This window comes from Pimephales promelas, chromosome 15 (genome assembly GCF_988280905.1).
Source record: "Pimephales promelas chromosome 15, fPimPro1.hap1.1, whole genome shotgun sequence".
Lineage (NCBI taxonomy): Eukaryota > Metazoa > Chordata > Actinopteri > Cypriniformes > Leuciscidae > Pimephales > Pimephales promelas.
The window spans coordinates 15,956,862-15,974,295 of record NC_142783.1 but is presented as its reverse complement, the minus strand read 5'-3'; the positions used below and the strand labels follow the sequence as shown (position 1 = coordinate 15,974,295).

Here is a 17,434-nt window from a genome sequence, read left to right as displayed (position 1 = left end):
AGTCATTTTCACAGCCTTTTGTATCCTAAGGCGACTCACGGTGCACTTATTACAGGGGAAATCTGTTTGCTCAAGGGTATGATTATAATAGGGGCTTGAACCTACAGTACAACCTTTTGTTCTCCACCCCAGAGCCATTATACCACATTAGCCTCTTAGTAGGCTCTAAATGCAAGAAAATAACTGTAAGAAGGATTTGTTTTGTACTGTTTTGTGTGTGTGTGATATAGCTTCCCTGCGGTCAGAGCTCAATCATCTCCATGCCACTGCCATCGAACACCTAAGACAAGTCCACTTGAAGGAGAACAATGCCACCAAACGAGAGCTGGACGACACTATTGAGCGCTGCAAAGAACATGTGAGCATTTTTGAAAGTTACAAACCTTGATACGTCAAACCAAACAGGCAGAATTGCCATTTTTTGGCTTAATGGATGTAGACTCTTGATTCATTACAAAATGAGAAAGATGTTTTGATTTATTGAGAACCACATGAGAACCTCTGATATTTTTATGAACCGGAGCAAAACTACACAGACCACCATACAGTATATGCATCTTCTCCAAATTCCAGTCGCAGTGTTTTTAAAATTTAAATCTACAGTATATACAAATGGGAATATACATGCATGTACAGGTATGTGGTTTTTTTTCCCATAGATGTAGAATATTTTAGAGATCATTTATGTTTCGTAGGGTTTCGTAGAATTCTTGTAAAAATTTGAAGAGTCTGTTGGTTTATTCGTATAGTTTTTTTTTGTTTTTTGTTTTTTACTAAAACTTGGAAATTGTTTTTGTTAATTGAAATAAAGCGTGAATAAAGTAAAATATAAATATTACATATTAAAACTTAAAATTAGATGATGAAATCGAAAAAGTTTTAGTTTACAATTTTTTTTTTCGTTTAAAAAAAATATTAGTTTAAAATTAAAACTGAAAAATTAAAATAAAAGCTAATTCAAAATATTCATTAATATTATAATAGTACTAAAATTATATGATGAAATCTAAAAAGTTGTACTAAATATATTAGTTTAAAATTAAAACTGAAAAAAATAAAAATAAAAGCTAATTCAAAATATTTATTAATATTATAGTATATTATATATTATATTATAATATAATAGTACTGAAATAATACTAAAAGAATATAATTTAGAGTTAGTGGTTTGTTCAGACCTCTTACATCATTTACTTTGGTCACAAATCTGTTTGATTTTCTCCTTTGGAACATATTTTGGATACAATACAATACAGTGAAAGTCACTGGCTCTAATGTTGTTTGGAGCTCAATCTTTTTCAAAATTTATTCTTTTATCTTCCACAGAAAGGAATATTATATGGGTTTGAAACAACATGAAGGTGAATTATTTTTGAAAAATAATTAAAAGTAATAGTAACCACTAATAAAAAACAAGTAGAATACCAAAATTTCAACAGATGTGAGGGCCAGGAATTTGCTTCTTGTCTTGATAAAACCAGATGCCATATTTGGTGCCCTTGGTTTCAAGACACTTATGGTTTCTAACTATAGAGAGGCTTGAAATGGATGTCAAGCCATTATAAAATGTCTCTAAGCTAAGCTGCACTTTACAGAAATTTGAAGAATAACCACAATGAATAAAGTATGAGGTACTGAGTTCTGAATTATGGGAGAGCTCTTACCGTGACTTGCACCCCTTTCCCATTTTCATATTTGATTTATAATCTCTCTCCCTGTCTGTCTCTCTAATACTCTCACTCATAGTCTCACTCTCTCATTTTCGTTTCACTTCAGCTAATACTTTAGCACAATTGAATCTCTTTGTATGTGACCTATATGCATATTTTGAAAGCCCCTGGGTCTGGTACAAAATCTTCTAATGCTTTTTTTAGAGAATCATTCAAATGCAATGGATTTGTGAAAACTGCATTTGCTCCCTTCTTAAGACGCACAGTCAACCGTCTGTTAAAGTCTATCTGCTCTTGTGGATTGTCTCTCCAGGAACATGACCTTCTAGAGCGTTTATCTGACCTAAAGCAAGAGGTGAGCTGCAGAAGGAACCGGATCGCTGATCTGGACCATGAAATCCACTCGCTCAATGAGACCATCAGCACCCTGACCAAGGAGCTGGAGCTCAAAGGGAAAGAAGTTCTGCGGGTGCGCAGTGAGGCCAATATGCATATCAGGTACCAACTTTTTAACATCTTCTGAGAATATATTTGTGTTTTATGAGCCTCTTTAAACTTCTAGAATTACAGGACTGTTCGTTGGCATGAAGTGGCCATACTTATTCAGACAACCTGAAAAAATGGGTTATCAATCAAACTTGGCTGCATGTGAAGAGTTCAGATGCAAAAGCCTCTAAATGCCATTTGAAATTTTCTTCTTTAATGATGATTTTTATCAAAATTGTATATTTAAGTTCAGTAATTTAACTTAAATAACAATTAATAGGTAATCTTCATTGCCATTTAAGTGAAATCACTGAACTTAAATATACAAGTTTGATAAAAAATCATCATTAAAGAAGAAAATTTCAAATGGCACTTAGAGGCTTTTGCATCTGAACTCTTCATGTATAGTTTTTTTAAATATATATTTTTAAACCGATGCTACCTGATTAGAGAAAACAGAGGGAAAAGGGCTGTTGAATTCCCTTTTGCCATATAGGTAGGAAAACTTCAACACCCATAATGCACTAGGCATGTTGCCATCCAAGGCCACTCCCACCAGTCTGTTATGGATATGCTTGACCAGAGTCAGTCAAATACCGCCTTGCTTTAATAGGAAATACTTCTAGGCAAACATTTCATAGTGGTGTCAACTTGTATAGTTCCTGGGTGCAAGAATTCAGAGAGTAAAGATTTAGCGGGAGTGATTTTTGGTTTCCAGTGAAGGATCCAGCATGTTGTAGGGAGCGGCTAAAGGCTTTAAAGAATCATAAATATGGAGAGAACGCTGCTATGGAAAATCTGAAAAACAGCTTTAAGCCAAATTGAGGGGAACAACTTAAAAAGACTGCTGTTTCACGAAAAGCCCTGGAGTTGTCAAAGTAACTGTTAATTTCTCATTCCAGGAAAAGTGGAAACATTGTACCAATACAAAGTGGGTTGGAATTCGAGGACGTTACATTTTAAGACAAAACTTAAGAATTAGACTTTCTTCTTAACCTCCAACTTATTTTAAATCCCCAAAGGTCAGATGTTGAATGAATTTATTAGGTTGTTTCAAATATTTAGCATTACAACATAACAGCTACATATAATACATATTATATTATAATTAGTGACAACCATGGTTAATAATGTAAACAAATATGCGTGACATGACTTTTTGCGGAATTCAAAATGCAGTTGCAACTTTACAAAAACGTTATGTTTATCAGTGGTTGTATATTAAGCAGGGACACATTTGTGTGCATTTTACTTTGTTATTTCACCGGAACGAATAGAGAGTCTCCGCAAAGGATTAACGCGCACATCCATGTGAAGCCACAGAAAACACTTGTATCCGCGCCACTGATCGCAGTCAATGAGCCCTTTGATCACTTGATTTCAGATACAACACATTTCAGCGTGCTAGATTCCCAGATAGCAAACTGACATTGAATCAACGTGGAAACATGACATCGAAACAACGTTGATCTCGCATTGTTTTACCAACGTCAGACGCGTCATTCTTCAAAACTAACGGAAAATCAACTTGAAATCAACGTTGTTTCAACGTTAGGAAAGCAAACCAATTGCTTCGTTTTTCATTTAGCTTTTAAGAATGACGTGTCTGACGTTGGTTCAACATTAATTCGATGAGCAAAACAATGCCAGATCAACGTTGTTTCGATGTCATGAGAGACGTCGTTTCCACGTTGATTCAATGTCAGTTTGCTGTCTGGGTTGCCTCTTATTTAACAAACGGATGAAATGAATGCTCTGTTAGTTAACTGGAGATGATTTATTTGTTTGTATTAGTTACATCAGTGCCGCAAGATGTTTCAAAAGTGGTGGGGACAATATCGACCCTGCCAAAAAGTGGTATAGACATGTCCCACACGTCCCACTCGCAAATTACGCCAATGGCGAAAACGACTAAAAACGCTTTATTCTGCTGCCAGGCCATTAGATGCCGATGAAACGCCATAGACTGAACATGTACCTGTGATACACATGTGCATGACGTCATCGTCTTCAGAGATTTGTTTTTTTTATTGTTTACACGGAGGCCATTTTCAAAAATGTGCACTTTGAAAACCATTTTCCAAAGTTTGCGATTTTATGCACCCAAACCTCTGTTGTTGTGCTAACGAAAGTTTTTAGTTGAAAATTGAGTTTATGTCTTAGTTTATTTCTCTTCAGTGACCTGTTTCCATGGACATTAATTAACCTGCACCTGTCTGTAGTTGGTTCATCATCACTGTGTATTTAAGTTCCTCATGGATTTCTGTTCCTTTGGCTGGTATTGTTGTGTTCACGCTGTCACGTTGCCTTCTCATCGGTGGATTACCTGTGTTTGTTTTGTTTAAATAAACACCTTCTGTTCATTAGAACCTTTACAACCTTTTTCCTACATCATCTTTGGACTTACCGTTACACTTTCCATATATTTGCCAAATAAAATGCCAAAAACATAAAAATGAACAGGAAATTGCGGCGCTCATTGTAATACTTTCATGTTAAGGTTAGAGTACAAACGGTGAACATTACCGTTATTCCAGTTTTTAATAGCCTCATTCTTTGCAAAAGCGAGCAACAGACATCTTCTCTCTGTGTGTGCAAAATCTTTTTTGGCTTTCACAAGCTTTTAAATGATAAAATCCTAAAGGTCAGTCTAGCTGAAACAGAAGCTAATTTAATATAAGAGGGAAGCGGATGGATCTGTTTCCCACGCAGGAGCCCAATGCCTTCAGGCAAAGCTCTCTTCGCTCGATATGCATTCTTCTGTTCCGACTGTATAGAAGTATCAAGGTCAGTGGAGGTGTCTAGCTGATACAAACAAACAAATTTCCTTTGGTTTCATTCAAATGAGGATCTAATTCATGGCACATGAAAAGAAGAGTTTCTTTGGGGAACTGAGGGAATTTGTTCTAATAAATAATTTGTTAGTTTTGTTTGTATCCGAGGAGAGCGCGAAATACACTTGAATATATTTGTTGCCCACCATATTTTCTCTATTAGAAAAATCATTTTGATAACCTTTCCGTGAACATTTCTTAAAAGTCTTCTTGGTGTAAAGAACATTTACTATGAAAAGGTTCCATGGATGTTAAAGTTTCTTCAAGGAACCATAGATGCCATTATTTTTAAGAGTGTGTATGTATACACTATTTTGCATGTGTTAAAGGTTTTTGTTTCTACACAGGGCTCACGAACAGGATCTCTCTAAGCGATTTGAGAGGGAGATTGATGAGCTGAACGCTTCTCATAACAGAGAAACCCAGATCATGCTGTCAGATTTTAACAAAGCTCAGGAGCTGCTAAAAGACAAGATCTCTGCTCTGCAGATTCTGTGAGTCCCTTTATCTCAGTTTCAGATTGAATTTCAAATTAAATTGAATTTCAAAACACATCGTTTTAATGTAATATCCTTATGAATATTTCAGAAGCAAAGACAGCTTGATGAATCACTATAGCTCTGTTCCAAACCCAAGCGAGCTGCCTTGCTGTCTAGTACAGTGAAGGTCGTCTAAGGCTAAAACGTTACCTCAAACGTAACCGCTATACATGAGATCACTTCAGCACTTCACACATGAAGTTCTAAGTATTATTGATGCTTATTATAGTATTGAGCCATTAGTTTAGCCACCAAATCATGCCTTAGATTTGTAAGTACAATCAACTTGGCTATTTAAGTCATTTCAACTTAAATTACATTACCGACTTTAAAAAAATGAGTTGCATCTTGTATAACATACAAAAACAAAAAGTTGAAAATTGCTATGCTAAAGTTAAAGTTATGTGAAAAAAATTTGAAATAAATTTGTTATAACTTATTGGCCATGTCATTTTTTAGAGGAACAGATAGGGTCACTTTTGGCCCACAAACGATGGACGTTTTGATTGCATTAGAGTCTGATGTTAGCATGTTACTTAAAATATTATGTTAAAGTAGATTGAACTGTTGCCAGAAGTGCCTGATCATTTTGGCTCGGAGGGCAGCTTGCTAGGTTTAATGCCAGAGCCATTGTTTTTGCTCCAGTATAATTATTAATGTGTGTGTGCGGGGTGAGCAGGTTGGAAGGTACGGAGGAGAAGTTCAGGAATAGAGAAAGCCGACCGGAGGACCTCCAGGTGATTGCTGATCTCAGAGAAATGGTGTCTGAGAGAGAAACCCTGGTCAAGAAGCTTGTGGTAGGTGATATGTGTATTACTGTACTACTTAATATATTTATTTTTTTGTTTGTTTGTTTTTTGTCCCAAAGCAATATCAGTTGATTGACTTTTCTGGACAGGGCCTTTCTGACTGTGTTTGCCTCCTTTGTTCCAGGATGACAAGAAGTTTTACCAACTGGAGCTGGTGAATCGAGAGCCTGGCTTCAACAAGGTGTTCAACACCAATCCCAATGTTGGAGTCATAAACCCCCTTATAAAGGTTAGAGAGAGATACAGACACACTGATAAAGTACCACATAAACTGGATTTGATCTGATAGTAAAAAAAAAAAGCACAAACCATAAACCTTTTAAAAGCACTCCGTCTATACAGTTCATGGAATCCATGAATATAATAAAAGAATTCTTCAAAGGTTTTGCCATATGGGAAGTGTATTTTACACAGGTACCGCTGGAATGGGATGTTCTGCAAAGACTATTAATAGCCTTCTACTGTTCTTTTAGTTTCTATAACTTTTTTTTTTTCTGTTGCATTAGTTGTGTTTGTGCATTTGTCATTGTCTGTGTCTTATATCCATGTTCAAACATTAAGTTCTACCCTGCTTTCCAAGTCTAAAGCTCTGTTCCAAAATCAAATGTGCTTTCAACATAGGCAGCATCCATCCTAACCGAGATAAAACAATACAAATGATCCATTCAGAGCTACACACAAAAATTGTTCCACACAGAAGATCTATATAATACCTTGAGAAAATGATCCATTAGCATCTACCCAGTTCCACTAGAAATTGACATTAGCATGTTTTTAACGCTGCAACACTCCACTGTGATAGTCAATTATTTATTAATATATATATAGAGAGAGATATATTTGATATATTTATTTTTTAAATCTTATCCCAAACTTTTAAATGAATAAAAGTTACTTATGCTCACCATGAAGGCTGCATTTATTTGATCTAAATACAGTAAAACAGTAACATTGTGAAATGGTATTACAATTTAAAATAACTGGTGATGACAGGTGAATTTTCAGCATCATTACGCCAGTCTTCAGTGTCACATGATCCTTCAGCTGATATGCTGATTTACTGCTCAAGAAACATTTCTTCTTATTATCAATGTTGAAAACAGTTGTGCTGCTTAAAATTTTGTGGAAATCCATGGTATAGATATATAGATTATTTATAACAGCAGGATTTTTTTTATATCAAACTATTTTGTTCTATTTTCCACAAATGCTTTTTGTATTTAATGAAACATAAGTCTATTTATAATAAACATTTATTTCACCTAATCCATCATCTTTTTTTTTTCATTTGACACACACTTTAGCAATTTCTTTGGGAATCAAACCCATGACCTTGGTACTAGTGCCAACAGTAAAACAAAACAAACTGATTCATTTAATAGTTATCAAATTTGAGCAAAATTGGTTAACTTACCTTACATGTGATGCTTTAAAATGCCGTCCAGTTGGGTAGCTCACTAGGTTTTGTAACAGGGCTATAATCTGCCGTTTCTGTTTCCTGTCCACATTCAAAATGATGTCCATTACCTTATCATCATTTAGCTTGAAGCTACAGTTCGCCACAATCCCTTTCTGTGTGTGTCCTTTTAATGTAGCATAAGTATAGAAAACCTGCGTACAGTTTCGCCAGCTCTCCGAACCTAAGCGTTGTTGGGGCAGAAGGGATGGCGGGCGTCTCCGTCCCGCCTGCTTGCCTAGAGTCTGTCCCCAACTCCCCCATTCACCACCATGAGCTCAGGTCTAACAAACCTCAGCCCCCTCCAACCGACTCCACCCGGAGGTGAGATTGTCCTCACGAGAGACATGCTTAAACCACAGAACTCTGTCTTGCCATTGGTCGGATCACACAGTCTCAGTCCTGTCCTGCAGTAATGGTAGACAAACCGTCAGTCTGTTGTGTTGATTAGACGTTTCAATACGAGAACACAGCCATTTGTGTCCGGAGTGAATTGTGGGTATGCTCGTCTCACTCTTTAATGCATCTTGCCTGTGAAAGGCACACATAATTTTATGCTACTTTGTGTGCATGATCAATTGTGCGTTTCAATGTCCTTATTGTGGCAAGAATATTATCACAAATCGGACTGAAAGTTCACGTAAACTGCAGTGTGTGATCACACAATGGCATTGGAATGTCAACGCGAGCATGCGGTTGATGTCATCACGTCATCAGCAGTCACGAGTATGGCTCCGCCCATTAGCTGTACTCCGCCCTTCACATCTCATGCATTTAGTTGTTTTGTGGTTTTAAAATGAGCTATTCCTATGATGAAAACGTTAAAATCAGGAATAGGAAGGTGTTGTGCACAGTTGAGAGACGGGAGATAATATTAGAGCGTTTCTGGTAGAGGGGCATATTTAATTTATTATTTATAAGGAAACGGTTCAGCTTGGCATATGATTCTTTGATGCTTGAACAAGGAGGGCAGTTTCCTATTGGTCAAGAGACACTGCAATGTGTGCTGTGGTAGTTACAGATGTCAAATTTTAGAATTATTTTTGATGTCAACAAAAAAACAATGATTACCAAATGGAAATAATGGAAATACACATTTACAGTGGCCACCAAAAGTATTTAGACTCTTATAACAATTGGATGTATTGCCACACTTTTAACTGTCTGAATGTGATCACAGATGAAAAAAATGAAATTATATATTTTTTTTCCATAATTAACTTATTTTTCAGAAATAGTGTATGCAATGTCTTTTGACCCAAAGTTAAGGTTTTAAAGAATGTATTTAATATGGCCTATTTGTGTCTTATTTATTGTAAAAACACATTCAAAAAACATTTCATAAAAACATTCAAGGTTTTCTAATATGAAGAAACCTTCTTTCAGTAACATTAATAGAATGTTCGTTCATTAAAGTTATCAGGTCTTTAATAATGTTCTCAAAATGTTAGCACAAAAACATAATTTATGCATTGTACATCGAATTATGTTTTTCTGAAACGTTTTAGTTGACCCTCTTGACAATTTTATAATAATCTTTGTTTTTATCTTTTATGCAAATATTATTACTTATTTATAGAATATTTTAGTGCTTTATTATTTATCGTGTGAGTCTTGCATTGTGGTGTATCTATCTTGTGAAGCACCTTGGTCAACCTTGGTTGTTTTAAGTGTGCTATACTTAAATAAAATTAAATTGAATTGAATTTAGTTGGACTTTCCACTAACTTTTTTTTTTCAACATTCACAACATTCAAAAGTAACATTCTCTTTCTAAAAAAATTCATGTGTATACCAAAGAAAAAAAACATTTTAAAATACTGGACATTTTGAACATTAAGGGAACATTCAGAAGGAATGTTAACTTAGCATTCTTAGAATATATTTTAATCTTTCTTTAGTACAAATCCCACCACTAATCTATTGCATTGCCATTCAAAGTGTGGCTTAAGTGTCCACATACTTTTTGCGGCCACTGTACACAAGTATAGCTCTTCTTAGATAGTATCTTCATGCAATAAAGTGGCGACTCAATGTGGAAGTGTTTGATTAGGATTTGCAACTACACTTTCCTTTAATGCTGCTGCAGTGTAACTGGTTGTGTTTGACTTTTCTGTGTTTTGTGCAGCCCTCGTAAGACTGAGGATTCAACTGTAGCACCAAAAGAACAGCAACCACAAGAGCTATTTTCACAGTACTTCTCCTTTTAAATTTTTCAAGACACTCGACTGAAGAGCATGTGAAACTGCAGTTTTCAATAATCCATTCGTCTGTTCTTGATATCTCACTGTGAGTTTGTTATTTTCCCTTTTGATATGGGCAGATACTTGATTTAAAATGAGATGCACATTCATTTCATATACTATTCATAAATAACAAGTCTTTTCTGGATGGACTAAAACTGTTGGAATACCAATGTCTTGCCAGTTTTGAAATAAATTGCACAGACACTTATATATTTTGTATTATACTGTCTTGTTGTGAAATAACACGTCATCAACTGCAAAAGAAAAAAAAAGAATTTAAATAAATATAAGTGTATCTATAAATATATGCGTTCCCAGCATGGTAACAGGACTGCATGTCTTTCAACTTTTTTCCCGCAATTTTAACACAGTCTCATCCCAAGAAGTCATTTAACTCACGTCTTGGGACGTCTTTTGACCATACGTCAACATCCGCCTTTTTAGGGTACCCTTAAACGTCGGTTACATGACGATCCCGGGCCGTCATACGACTGACACTTTACCTTTAACGTCGGTTAGGTGACAGCGTAGGTGACGGGGTAGGGGTTTAGGTCTGGGGTAGGGTTAGGATCCGATAACGTCATCTAACCAACGTTTAAGGGTACCCTAAAAAGGCGGATGTTGACGTATGGTCAAAAGACGTCCCAAGACGTCATCTTGGGATGTCTTTTGACCATACGAGACGTTCCGTAATTTAAGACACGATCATCAAACATTTAACAGCATATAAATCAAAACGGCCTGAGTTTACTGAATGATGTGTCGACCCATGAAGAGGTATAGGACTGTGCGAGCTTTGGGGGTGTTGATATAGTTGGTCTGTTTTCATTAATGCTCTAAATCCAACCCGGACGTTGTCTTTGACGAAAGCGAAATTTTCTCAAGGTTTGATTTTAAAAAACGATTGCATGAAGCTTGAATAAAATGTTTGTTCGTTTGTTTAACTCTTTCCAACCACCTGCATTTTTGATACTTTTCACCTAAATATCATGGCCCCCAGAATATTTTTTGTATGAATATCTGAACATGCAATATATCAAAAGAAAAAAAAAACATCCTCTGCTTTTGAACCCCCCAAAAAGTTTTGGTAACGCTTCCTTTTACAGTACAGTACTTACAGTGTACTTACCTAGAAAGTACTGGCTAATATAAGGTAAGTACATGGAACAGGGGTAGGTTTAAGGGTAGGTTCAGGGTTAGTACTAGTTATTACCCAGTAATTGTATGGGTAACAGGACTGAACTGAAAGTTTTTACCGCTTGTTTCTGATTCGTGTTTGCCTGTGTTTTAATCCGGGGATTCAGTACTCTTTCAAAAAATGCCTAATAGATGAAAACACTGAAAGCCAGAATACAGTAAATATGTTGTATGTTCAAATATTCATATGACAAAGTATTTTGGGAGTGATGAAAAGTTTGTGAAAATGATCAAAATGCTGGTGGTGGCTGCAATTTTTTTAACAACAAAACAAATGTTGAAAAAATGTTGGTAGGAAAAGAGTTAACGGAATATTTTACCAAACAAATTTATTTGTCTTTCTAAAAAAATATATATCATTTGTTTCTGTACCAGCAATATTTGCATTATATTTCAATTATTCTGAAGTCATGGGAACAGATGAACTATCGGTGTATGAGAAGGTGGGTGGGGGTAGGGGGGTCTCAAGTCAGGTTTGTGAGGAGGGAGAGTATAAATTATTTAAAATACTTGAAATGCACTTTAAATACTTAATACGGCACTTTTTATGGTTTTCCACTGTACTTTCAGTGACTTCAACAGGATCTGCACATGGCTTATTTCTCACAACTTTTGTTTAAAAAATTCAGTCAGTTAGAACATTTAAAACAAACATTCTCTTTATTGGTTGTCCACATTTAAAAACATCCTTAAAATTCCCCATTTTCTCTCTCTCTCCCAGATCATGTTTACAGGAAGTGTAAACAGACAGAGCGTTTAAGTGTAATTCACCTCGGTGCCAACATGCTCTGTTCCTCTGCTTGTGAATAATATATGATTTCTGGGACTGACCTATAAATTTTGCATTTCAACACAACAATTACAAAAATTTAGTTTTTTTTATGGGGATATTTACATAAATGACTGAGGAATTGCTATCCTCTTGTAGCCCACCATTGGGAAAAACTTTAGCCTGTAATTACAGCCATTTTGATGTTAATTCTTTGTGTCTTTTTGAACAGTTCAGATGACTGCTTCCTTATGGGAGGTCTACATTCATATACAAAACATGAATCTGAACCTAATTTTGTATTGGGAAAATATATGCTTATTGTTGTAGGAAGAATGCAACAAACATAAATGAAAAAAAAAAAGAAAGAACAGTGCCCTCATATCATCAGGAAATTGACATCGTCATTGGTAGGACATTTTCATTTCCTTAAAATCGTCCAAGATCTTGAACAGCTCATCTTGTGATTGGCCGGTTGTCATCTTTTGGTGTCACATGAGCAAGACGATAATGTAGATGAGCAACAGGCAGATGAGGATGAGGGAGAAGTTGATGATGAGATCTTGTAGGTTGCGCTTGGTCTGCGGGTTCACTTCGATGTTGGACGCCCTCCGAATCGCTGACCGCGTCATGTGCTGCACCTTCTCCATCCTGATGTAAAGACTGCAGAGTAGTGGAACAAAGATGGATGGAGATGGTGGTGTTGTGGCGTTCTTGTGGTGCTTTATGGGAAAAGAAAGAAATTCTATTTTAAGAGGATGATATAAGTTTTAAAAATAACAATATAACAGCTGATTTGACTTGTAAGGGTTATCTGTGTCCTGATGTGGGAGGCTCTGTCTTTATTTAACCTTCTGATGCATGTTCATACAGTAGACAAGCTTTTTGAAACCTTTCAGGTTGTGATGTTACAGCCTTACCACAATTCTATATCACTGCCCTCATGCTCTTTGTATTTTTTTACCCTCATCCTCTCCTTGGGTCATTTTGACCCGAGATTAATTTGAGATATTTTATTTATTTTTTTAAATTGAGTGTTCATTGGAGTGGTCCAAGACCTTATGACTTTTATCACACTAAATAAATAATAAAATAAATAAATAATCTAGCACAATCCAGAACAAATACGAGTGGAAGAAGCAGAATGAATGCCAACGATTAAAATGGGTGCCTCCGCACCTTCGTTGCTTGGCCCCTAATGAAGGCGTGAGACTATAGAACATCCCCATTGCAGAACACGCTCACATACATACACACATACATACACACACATATAATCAAAATGGCTGATGAAAGTGATGCATCAAACCACTGAGATATTTACTGCCACTCAATAGAGACATGTTTTAAATACATAATTTTGAGGAAATGCAGCGGAAACAATAGCTTACTTTTATATAAAAAGTAAAAACATCCATAAAATAAATAATCTTTCTGTATTTTTTATATAAGCATGAAGCTACTTTTTTCATATAAGATTAAAATACATATTTTTGGGAAGAGAAAATCTAATTTATTTATCAAAAAAATATTGTTTCATTTTATCTTTATTAAATTATAATAAATTTCAATTATTTCTTTGTGCTATATAATTGTACTTTATTTATTTAACATTAATGAATTTATTCCTTTAATATCAAAATATTTTTTTAGAAAAAAGAGAAAAGTTTAATATATATATATATATATATATATATATATAATTATTAAATAAAACATACTGAATTTTTTTTCCCAAAACATAAAGCATTTATTTTTCCCTTTTATTTTTATTCCTAACATTACAATTTATAATTCATGTATGAGGGGGTAATGTAATTATTCTACAAAAATATTAAAGGAAATTAAAAATGCCTTGTAGATATCACAAATAGGCTACCACGTAGCTCTTTATTCATAAGGGATTCTTTAATAACAATAACAATGGGAACCTTACAATCAGATTATGTCATTGTTTTTATTCATAATTGTCTTGCATATTTGCCATTTGCCAAAGTGATCTGATTAGCATGAACACACTATAGCAGCACTCGACTGTTAAAGAGCATTCACTGCTGTACTCTTATACCCTCTTTAGGGCACTCGTGTTAAAAGTGTGAAGGACATGTATCCGTCAGTGACAGCCACTTGTCTGACAACTAACGATATACTCTTATCAACTGTCTCCAGATAAATGTGCTCAATAATTACAAAATGCACATGATCTGGATGTGGCCAAAATTTACAGGCAGTCAATCGCGTCACTTTAATGTTGACACTTAAATTACAGATTGTTAGTACATTCTTTCGGGTGCTCATTCTCATGTACTGATGTATGGGTTTATTAAATTCCAAATAAGACAGTCCTGAATAATTTTCCAGGAACAACATTCTTGTTAAAAAAGCTAATTGACCATTAAAAAGACATGGTGGTGTCTGTCTCTATCTGTCTCTCTAGAATTACAGAGACCCTGTATCACCGTTGAGACCTCAAGTGCAGCCCTTTGGATAAACAAACATTAGCTAGATGACAAAAATAGAAATATCACAACAAAAGCAGAGTGGGTCAAGACTTAACTTGATCTCATTTTAAAGACACCAAAAGTCAGTATTTATCAGGGGAGGGCTTGCATTCCAGTCCTGTGATCCAGAGACTATTATAACCGCTTAGCTGTAAAGTAAACACTAGCGTCTGTGGTCTCACTGTATTGAAGTTGAATAAAAAGCAACTAGATTTGCCAATTCAATTTCAAAAGACTATACAAAAGTGGTGCAGTTAAAATAAATACAATATCATCAACGCACATTTTTATTCCCATGAACCTACACTCTTTAAAACAAAGGTTCTTTTCCGTACCTTTCCATTTCACAAAAGGTTCTTTATAGTGGAAAAAGATTATTTTCATTATTAAAATTAACACTATTAAATACTGTTCACTGAAATGTTCTTTGAAGGACCAAAATGGTTCTTATCATTACAGATCCTTTATTTTTAAGGGCGTATTACAGTTCTTCTACATCAAATTATTGTTTGACTTTGACCGACTGTTTTCTGTTTACTGATTTACATGCAAACAAATTTTATGAGAGAAGGATTCCAGTACAGGATGCAAATGTTTTCGGTGTTCTTGCTACGGATCATCCTCAATGTCCTTCGGCATTGATATTTTTCATATCTTCCTCTATTTTCTGATGCTAACCACATGCAATGACTAGCAAATCTTAATATTTTAATATTTTACCTAATTTTTAAATATTATTTTAGCTGTGATAGTGAATAGTTGAAGGGAAGATGTACTTGATTTAAAGTGTTTTTCTTACCCGCTAAATGGCAGCCAAAGAAAGAAGCAGTCCTTTTCAAATATAAGGAAAAGTGTGAACCAGCAGGAAAATGTTGGATGTCGTAACACAGGCTCTCGGGACACGCTACAAAGTTTATAGGAGGAACTGAAAGGGGTGGGGAAAAACAAACGGGAGGGCGGTAGATGCAAAGGGAACACATCCCCATCTCAAGATCACAGGACGGGCCTGTTTGTAGCGACTCCTCCATCCAGTGTTTGTTGTGATGACACACGACTGATGAAGGAAGTCAATGCTGGATCATTTTCCTTCCAAACTCTAGTTTATAGTAAATAGAGAGTGATATAGAGCAGGACTGTTAGGACAAATAAAGATATGAAATATATGACTAATACAAAGGTAATTACTTAAAGATTTATCACTGTCTATAAGAACATAAAGATTATAAATTATTTTAGCCATATTACATTCATCTCTACTATGCTAATATTCCCTTTCCTGCAGTGTGTAATATAGCTGTTTGTGAATGTCAAATGCCTGCTGTTTTAAAGAAGTGCATGATAAATAAAGTTATTGTCTCCTAAAAAGAGGCCAAAAAGAGTCGTCATTAAAGGGATACTTCACTTTTTTTGGAAATAGGCTCATTTTATATATATATATATATATATATATATATATATATATATATATATTGGTGGTCCTCATATGAATATATTATAGCACAATACTAACAAGAGGGAAAAATTATCTTACCACCCAAAGAAACAATGTAAATATAATAAATGTCACAACAAAAGTGTAAGTGAAACATGCAAATGTAAAGACAGTTCCTCATATGTAAATGATGATGTTTGTTCATATTTATTCTGGTGCTGTTTGCTTGAGTGATTTTATGCTAAACTTTTGGGGCTCATACCAATGTCAACAGTAATTGAAAATTGCTGTAGGGGATATGAAAATAAAGGAAAACAACAACAATAGGGCCATGCGGACTCGGAGACTCCTTTGTGTTAAGGAGCATTGCAGTCTTTGGAGAACCTAAATCAAGCATTGGATAAATATTTGAAAAGCACACTGCTCTTATCTAACAACCAAGGGATGCGTACAGGAATGTGTGCTGGTTGTGTTTTCCCTGGACTTGACTTTTCTGTCTTTGGCATGGCTCCACGTCTCCTTCTGCCCATCACATGCCGGGGCACAAGTGTGCGATTCCACAGCGTAAGCCCTGGTAGCACTGCGGCCTCCACAATAAAACTACAATAATAAACGAGAAGGTGTCAGTGCAATGATGAGTCATCACTGATGGATGAATTGAGCACAGGATAAGGCCGACTTTTATCCCATACTGCGTAGCGCACTATAAAACCCGAAACACCTCTAGAGTATTTATCACTCACTCTCTGTGGATTTACTTGATGCTTGCTTTGAATGTAGGAAATGATTGCACAGTTTTAAAAAGGAATAGGGCTCAGGATGCGCAAGAGATCATGTGGTATTTCTTGTTTGTCTTTGCTCTCGGTCTGTTTTCTCACAGCTGCAGAGAGCAGAAATGGTGTCAGTCGACAGAAGATGCAGAGGACCCTCATCATTCAGCGCTGTCAACACCTCTTGGTTATGGCAGATGGATGGCTCTGAACAGAAATGTCAGGTCAAGGAAGGTGCAGCTTTTCCACAGGATAAGAGATGAGGCCTGCGTCACATGTCTAACACGTAGCAATGACATTCTGCAAAGGTGGCGTCTGGTGCGCTGTGGCAGAAGAGGTTAAGATCTGGGTGTTTACATGGGGGTTCACTGCTTTGGTCTGAAGCAAAAATGCTGAAACGTTGATTTATTAGAGACTATTTAAATGAAATAGAAAATTAACTATTGACTATTAAAAGTTAAATTAACTATTTATTTTATTTAAAAAAAAAAAAATGTCCAACCCATTAGGACCCAAAAATGTATTTTATAGTAGCCTACTATATACACTGTTCGCACGTTTTTAGAAATTAATATTTTTATTTAGCATGCAAGAGTGTGCGAAGTGTTCAATAGATATTTATAATCTTAAAAGTTTTTATATATTTTATATAATTTCGGCTCCTTTGAACTCTCTATTCATTAAATAATCCTGAAAAATAGTTTCTTCATCCTAGATACATCCTG

At 35.4% G+C, this 17,434-nt stretch overlaps 2 protein-coding genes across 5 annotated transcripts in view; one reads left to right on the top strand and one right to left on the bottom strand.

Annotated features, from left to right (window-relative positions):
- Window positions 1-17,046, top strand: part of fam184aa (family with sequence similarity 184 member Aa) — a 43,003-nt gene extending 25,957 nt beyond the window's left edge. For 2 of the 4 annotated variants that reach the window (XM_039672144.2, XM_089120229.1), the window contains 7 exons: window positions 231-358; window positions 1,984-2,168; window positions 5,338-5,484; window positions 6,209-6,326; window positions 6,463-6,567; window positions 7,934-8,118; window positions 9,923-10,248. In XM_039672144.2, the coding sequence (XP_039528078.2) occupies window positions 231-358; window positions 1,984-2,168; window positions 5,338-5,484; window positions 6,209-6,326; window positions 6,463-6,567; window positions 7,934-8,118; window positions 9,923-10,004 (950 nt within the window). In that variant the 3' untranslated portion in view covers window positions 10,005-10,248. Of the gene's footprint in view, window positions 1-230; window positions 359-1,983; window positions 2,169-5,337; window positions 5,485-6,208; window positions 6,327-6,462; window positions 6,568-7,933; window positions 8,119-9,922; window positions 10,249-16,819 lie in introns of those variants that run through there. The other 2 variants (XM_089120230.1, XM_089120231.1) reach the window with 2 other exon arrangements.
- pln2 (phospholamban 2) lies at window positions 11,879-15,433 on the bottom strand. The gene is made up of 2 exons (XM_039672196.2): window positions 15,307-15,433; window positions 11,879-12,728 (listed from the first exon to the last, which is right to left on the bottom strand). Exon 2 carries the CDS (start codon window positions 12,654-12,656, stop codon window positions 12,498-12,500), a length of 159 nt encoding a protein of 52 aa, XP_039528130.1. The 5' UTR covers window positions 12,657-12,728; window positions 15,307-15,433; the 3' UTR covers window positions 11,879-12,497.
- Window positions 17,047-17,434: the final 388 nt, after the last annotated feature.